The sequence below is a fragment of the Colobus angolensis genome, unplaced genomic scaffold (assembly GCF_000951035.1).
Source record: "Colobus angolensis palliatus isolate OR3802 unplaced genomic scaffold, Cang.pa_1.0 Scaffold154, whole genome shotgun sequence".
Lineage (NCBI taxonomy): Eukaryota > Metazoa > Chordata > Mammalia > Primates > Cercopithecidae > Colobus > Colobus angolensis.
In genome coordinates, this window is record NW_012114644.1 from 4188522 (window position 1) to 4195714 (window position 7193).

Sequence of the window (7193 nt, forward strand, 5' to 3'; positions counted from 1 at the left end):
AGTAGCTGGGATTATAGGCACATGCCACCATGCCCAGCTAATTCTTTTGCATTTTTAGTAGAAATGGGGTTTCACTATGTTAGCCAGGCTGGTCTCAAACTCCTGACCTCAGGTGATCTGCCTTTCTCAGCCTCCCAAAGTGCTGGGATTACAGGCATGAGCTACCGTGCCTGGCCTGCTTATTTATTTTCTGTCTCCCCTGCCGTATGGCCCAGGAAAACAGGGACCTTGCACACTGCTGGATCTCCAAGACCACCAACCCAGCTCTTGGTATACGGAAGGTGCTCAATAAATGTTTCTTGGACAAATTAGTGATCCTAGGAGGTAGGAACTAATATAATTCCCATTTAACAAGTAAAGAAATAGGCTCTGAGAAGGTAAGTTCATGAACATTTATTGAGCACCTGCCGTGTGCCAAGCACTGTTTTCCATGCTGGTGACATAGCAGTGACTATAGCAGACCAAGGTCCCATCATGGAACTGGATTCAGACTCAGCTCTAACTGCAGAGCCCAAGCCTTTCATCCAACTACCTCAGTATTCTAGGCTGGGTCAACACCCCCAGCAACTCCCTGAAATAAGAAAAATCAGGTTAGTCATTACTCCCTTCTGGGTTGAGTGAGGGAAGCACCAGGCCCTCAGTCAGGCTGCTTAAAAGCAAGATTTCCCAACATCCCTATGAAGAACAAATGAGGAAACTGAGGCTCCAAGAGGGGACGGCATCTGCCCAGGGTCACAGAGAAGGTGAGTGGTGGGGTGGAACCGGGAAACCAAGTCTGACTTCAGAGTCTGCCTCTCTTCCATCAACTGGAGGGTCCCGATTTCCTGGGAATCTCAACTTCCACCTCACTTACCTGTAGAATCAAAAAGGACCAGAGGCCAGGGGCAATGGGTCACACCTGTACTCCCAGCACTTTGGGAGGTCTAGGCGGGCGGATCACTCAAGGCCAGCCTGGCCAACATGATGAAACATCATCTCTACTAAAAACACAAAAATTAGCTGGGTGTGGTGGCGGGCGCCTGTAATCCCAGCTACTCGGGAGGCTGAGGCAGGAGAATCACTTGAACCCAGGAGGCAGAGACTGCAGTGAGCCGAGATCGTGCCACTGCACTCCAGCCTAGCGACAGAGTGAGACTCTGTCTCAAAAAAAAAAAAAAGAAAAAAAACGGCCGAGCGCGGTGGCTCACGCCTGTAATCCCAGCACTTTGGGAGGCCAAGATAGGTCGATCACGAGGTCAGAGATCGAGACCATCCTGGCTAACACAGTGAAACCGTGTCTCTACTAAAAATACAAAAAAAAAACTAGCCGGGCGTGGTGGCGGGTGCCTGTAGTCCCAGCTACGTGGGAAGCTGAGGCAGGAGAATGGCGTGAACCTGGGTGGCGGAGCTTGAAGTGAGCCAAGATTGCGCCACTGCACTCCAGCCGCCTGGGCAACAGAGCGAGACTCCATCTCAAAAAAAAAAAAAAGGGACTAGGACTCAGGCCTGAAGACATGATAATGCCAAATGGCCACATCTGTTTCATGGACATTTATCTGTGCCAGGCAACAACATACCCCAGGCTTTACAAACAAGACCCCATCAAAGTCTTGTATGAGCCAGGCAAACACTGAATGGGCACTTCATATTCCAGCCCGATTCCTATTCTAAGTGCTGTTGATATTTGTTTAGTACTCATGACAACTTCAACAGGTAAATATTTCTGTTACTCTCATTGTACAAACAGAGAAGTCGAGGTGAAGAGAAGTGCCCAAGGTCACATAATCAGCCCAAGGGTGCATTAACAAGCAATAACTGGTTTTGAACCCAGGCAGTCTGTGCTCTTAACCTCAAACCTGTGCCGCTTCTTGGCTGCTATTAGCTTCACTTTCAGACAAGGAAACTGAGGCTCAGAGAGGTCAAGTCCAAAGGTCTCCAATTAATACACAGGAGAGTTAGTATTTAAATCCAGATCTGGCAGCCCATGGCCCTAACCATTACACTATACCATGACTCTATAGGGCCTCAGTTGGGGAAGCATGAACAAAATTACTTTCCTGGGATGTGGTGGCTCATGTTTTTAATCTAAGCAGTTTGAGAGGCTGAAGCGATGGACTGCTTGAGCCCAGGAGTTTGAGACCAGCCTGGGCAACATAACGAGACCCTGTCTCTACAAAAAATTAAAAAATTAGCCACACTTGGTGGTGCGTGCCTGTAGGCCCAGCTTCTCAGGAGGCTGAGGCGGGAGGATCACTAGAGTCCAAGAGTTCGAGGCTGCAGTGAGCTATGATCGCACCACCTTACTCCAGCCTGGGCGACAGAGAGAGACCCTGTCCGTAGCCCCCGCACAAACAAAAATACAGATGGGAGCTTGAGACTCATGTGGACAGGGTGTGGGCTAAGCGTGGAGTACAGAGAGCTGATGGAAGATGAGGTTAAGGGGCTGCGTTAACGGGTCGAGGAAGGAGCATGCAGCCTCTAGGCTAGGGGTCTTGGTGTGGAAATGAACCAGGCCTGGGGGAATACCTGTGTGAATGCCCCACTTGCAGAAGAGGCTACTTTCCGAGAAACCGCTGGCCCCCATGATCTGCCCGATCACGTGCACCTCAGCCATGGCCCTGGGAGGGGAAAAAATATAATCACAACCCTGTGAGGTAAGTGTATTATCTCCATTTGACAGGAGGGGAAACTGAGGCCCAGCAAGTAAAGGGTAGTACTAGGATTTCGAGCTAGCTTCGTCACACCCCTGAGGCTGAGGTCTTGACCACAGATTCTAATTGCCAACCCATGAAAGCCTGGAAAAAATGGGGGGACCCTTGTCTGGGGAACCAGCATTTAACTCTGCGAGGTCTAAAATATCCTTTTCGGGTTCACGTCGGCGGAAAACCCCGCCCGAGGGGGCTATGGCTCCGCCCACGAGCGCAAAAGACCCGCCTTCCGCGTCATGTCAGCCACCCCGCTTCCCTCCCCCCGCAAGCTCCATAAGGCGCATGCGTTGAGTTCCGGGCCGACTTAGCCACGCCTCTAGGCGCAGCGCATGCGTTATTCCTACCTTAGCGCACTTAACCGTTAGGAGGGGCGAAAGCAGCAACGGGTCTTGTAGTTCATGGGGTAGAGTTGACTCGTTTTTTTCTCCGCGGGCGCCTACCAGGCCTGGCTCGCGCCTTTCCCAGGACCTTCCTGGCTGCAAGAGATGGAAGCCGCGATACTTCGGCGTCCGCGCTCGCCTTGGGTTCCGTGGTTGTTGCTGGGGCAACAGCAGGCTCCTCCCCTGGCTTTGTACTCGCCCTCCGCGCCACTGATTGGTGCTAGCCGTCCCCGGGAGGCGGGGTGAAACTGTGATGGACATTTTCCTCCTTTCGCTCCATTTTGGGAAAATAGCGTCTCTCCAGCTACGGCAAAGGGTTCCGCCATCTTGGGCGTGGCTAGGAAGCTGCCATGTTGAGTGTGGCTGAGGAAGTTTGAGTGCAGTTTCTCCCAGATGTCCTCTTTACCAAAAAAGCAAATCCGTAACTGCTCTGTGCTGCGTGCGGACCCCACCGAAGAGCTCTCTATGGTCCGGGATCACAAATCAGAGATTGAACCACGACCAAGGAGGAATTCCTTCCAGGACCTCGTGTACATCCCCTACCTTGTAACTGGAAAACAAAGCAAAAAAATCACTCGTCATTCACAGAGAGTGGAGAAATTGGGGAGTGGGTTCTGCTTCCGTTTTAGAGTTCCCCTAGGTTTTTCAAGGACAAGGAAGGAAGTTGGACTTACCCAGCTTCTACCAAGCTACTACCAAGTTCACTGTTAAACTGCTTGATTCTGAGCAAGGAACCGTTGGGGTAGCGAAGAGAAATGAGGAACTGGGATCCCCTTATTTGCAGAAAATTATCTTTCCTATTGATTGATTTCTCAAGAAATGGAGATGTCCCTGGATGCCATCATAGATGCCATCATTTCCCACATCAAGCCAGTCATCAGGTCCCATCAAGATTCCATAAAAGGATCGCACTGTGTAACCCAGGCTGGAGTACGGTGGCTTGATCACAGCTTACTGCAGCCTCTTAACTCCTGGGTTCGAGGGATCCTCCTACCTCAGCCTCCCATGTAGCTGGCATCACACACATGTGCCACCACGGCTGGCTAATTTTTTTTTTTTTTTTTATGAGATGGAGTCCTGCTGTGTTGTTCAGTTTTGTCTTGACCTTCTGGGCTCTAGCTAGCCTCCCATACTGCCGGGATTACAGAGCCACCCAGCCAGGCCAATAGATACAAGTATTTAAAAGCTACCCTTGGCTAGGCTCATGACTGTAATCCCAGCCCTTTGGAAGGCTGAGGCAGGAAGAGCTCTTGAGGCCAGAAGTTCGAATATAGTGAGACCCCATCTCTACAAAAATGAAAAACAAAATAATGCATATATCAACTAGTGAAATATTCCATTGAATTGTTTAATATAAATGTTATCCTATTGAAATGTTGCCCCCTCCTTATAATTTTGGATTTTTGTGAGTTGTTTTTTTTTTGAGATGGAGCCTCGCCCTGTCGCCCAGGCTGGAGTACAGTGATGCGATCTCAGCTTACTGCAACCTCTGCCTCTTGGTTCAAGCAATTTTCCTGCCTCAGCCTCCCGAGTAGCTGGGACTACAGGCGTGCACCACCACACCCAGCTAATTTTGTATTTTTAGTAGAGATGGGTTTTTTATATCTTTCTGGATGCTGTGTGGGTGAGGTAAACAGCTCTAACCTTTCAGCTCTTGGGGCCCCTGGTCCCCTAGTGGTGGCACCAGCCTTGCTCTCTCTTTTCTCAAGCCCCCATTTTGTCCATCAGGAAATCTTACTGCCTCTACTTTTGAAATACACCCTAAAACCCACTTCTCACCTCTTTGTCGCCCAGCACCTTGATTTGTCAAAGTTCATCTATCACCTAGACTATGACAGGGACCTTGTCTCTGGGGTCTTCTTTCCCAACCTTCCTAGTCTGCACCCCAAATACATCTGGAACCCTGTGAACACCTAAGTCAGGTCCCATCTGCTCAGACCCCTCTAGTGGTCCCCATTTCACTCAGGCTAAAAGCCAAAGTCTTACCATGCATGACAAGGCTCTCCACAACCTGGCTGGCACCTCCTGCCTCCATTTTGTATTTTTAGTAGAGACGGGGTTTCGCCATGTTGGCCAGGCTGGTGTCAAACTCCTGACCTCAGGTGATCCACCCACTTTGGTCTCCCAAAGTGCTGAGATTACAGGCATGAGCCACTGCTCCCGGCTGGGGTCTTCATTCTGAAGGCTCCCATGTATACATGTTAAATAACAGGAAAAAAAAATTATTGTCAACCATAAATAACGAGATTCAGAATATATGATTGAGGCCGGATTCAGTGGTTCATGCCTGTAATCCCAGCACTTCGGGAGGCCAAGGCATGTGGATACCCTGAGATCAGGAGTTCGAGACCTGCCTGGTCAACATATAGTGAAACCCCGTCTCTACTAAAGATATCAAAACTAGATGGGTGTGGTGGCACATGCCCGTAGTGTCAGCTACTTGGGAAGCTGAGGCAGAAGAATCACTTGAACCTGGGAGGCGGTAGTTGCAGTGAGCCGAGGTTGCACCACTGCACTTCGGCCTGGGAGACAGAGCAAGACTTCTACTCTCAAAAAAGAAAAAAAGTCCGGGCGCAGTGGCTCACGCCTGTAATCCCAGCACTTTGGGAGGCAGAGGCAGGTGGATCACCTGAGGTCAGGAGTTCAAGATCAGCCTGGGTAACACAGTGAAACCCCGTCTCTACTAAAAATACAAAATTAACCGGGTGTGGTGGCACATGCCTGTAATCCCAGCTACTCAGGAGACTGAGGCAGGAGAATCGCTTGAACCTGGGAGGTGGAGGATGCAGTGAGCTGAGATCACGCCATTGCACTCCAGCCTGGGCAACAAGAGTAAATCTCCATCTCACCAAAAACAAAAAAACAAACAAACAAATAAATAGAAAAGAAAAGAAAAAAAACAAGAAAAGGAAAGAAAATATGATCAACTATAGAGTTTATTCCAGGCTACAAGGCCAGTACATATGTTACAGCGATTTCATTAGTACATCTTACTATGCTGCAGGGAAGATTGCGTTAACATTCTGTGAGGAGGAGGAGTACTCTTTCTTTCTTCTTTCTTTCTTTTTTCTTGAGAGAAGATCTTGCTCTGTTACCCAGGCTGGAGTGCAGTGGCACAATCACAGCTCACTGCAGCCTCGAACTCCCAGGCTCAAGCCTCCCACCTAAACTTCCCCAGTAGCTGGGACTACAGGCATGTGCCACCATGACCAGCTAATTTCTTAATAAATTTTTCTGTAGAGACGTGGTCTCACTATGTTGCCTAGGCTTGTCTCAAACTCCTGGGCTCAGGTGATCCTCCCACCTCTGCCTCCCAAAGTGCTGGGGTTACAGATGTAAGGCCACAACGCCCGGCCTAGGAGTAATGTTCTGAGGCGATCTTATCTCTGGCACTGCTTGGTCATTCTTAATCATTTACAGGAAAAAGCAGAAGTTGTAACTGCATGCTACGTGACTCAGGCTACAGAGCAACATTCCTCTCAAGGCTCAGAATAATTTAAAGTTCCAGCAGCTTTAAGTTTGAATTATCTAACCACATTGTCGGAAGTTGGCCAGGCCTGGTGGTTCATGCCTGTCTGTAATCCCAAAACACTGAGAGGCCAAAGCAATAGGATCACTTGAGGCCAGGAGTTCTGGACAAGACTAGGCAACATATTGAGACCCCATTTCTACAAAAACATTTAAAATTAGAAAAATAAATAAATAAATAGCAGGGCGTGGTGACACATGCCTGTAGTCCCATCTACCTAGGAGGCTGATGCAGGAGGATCATTTGAGCCCAGGAGTTTGAGGCTGCAGTGAGCTGTGATCATGCCAAGGTAATTCAGCCTGTGTGACAGAGTGAAAACCTGTCACCTGTTTTTTTGTTTGTTTTTGGGTTTTTTTGAGAAAGAATCTCGTTCTGTGGGTCAGGACAGAGTGCAGTGGTGCGATCTTGGCTCACAGCAACCTCTGCTTCCTGGGCTCAAGCAATTCTCCTGCCTCAGCCTCCCAAGTAGCTGGGACTACAGGCCCATGCCACCATGCCTGGCTAATTTTTGTATTTCTAGTAGAGACAGGGTTTCACCATGTTGGCCAGGCTGGTCTTGAACTCCTGACCTCAAGTGATCCACCTGCCTCAGCCTCC

The 7193-nt window shown here is 49.3% G+C and overlaps 2 protein-coding genes across 2 annotated transcripts in view; one reads left to right on the forward strand and one right to left on the reverse strand.

Annotated features, from left to right (window-relative positions):
- Nucleotides 1-3997, reverse strand: part of B9D2 (B9 protein domain 2) — an 11138-nt gene extending 7141 nt beyond the window's left edge. The window contains exons 1-2 of the mRNA XM_011936525.1: nt 3032-3997; nt 2506-2597 (exon numbers count right to left, since the gene is read on the reverse strand). Coding sequence (XP_011791915.1) covers nt 2506-2593 — 88 coding nt within the window. The 5' untranslated portion in view covers nt 2594-2597; nt 3032-3997. The remainder of the gene's footprint in view (nt 1-2505; nt 2598-3031) is intronic.
- The window catches only part of TMEM91 (transmembrane protein 91), a 33813-nt gene that overhangs the window by 7382 nt on the left and 19238 nt on the right, over nt 1-7193 (forward strand). The gene's annotated exons all lie outside the window — the stretch shown is intronic.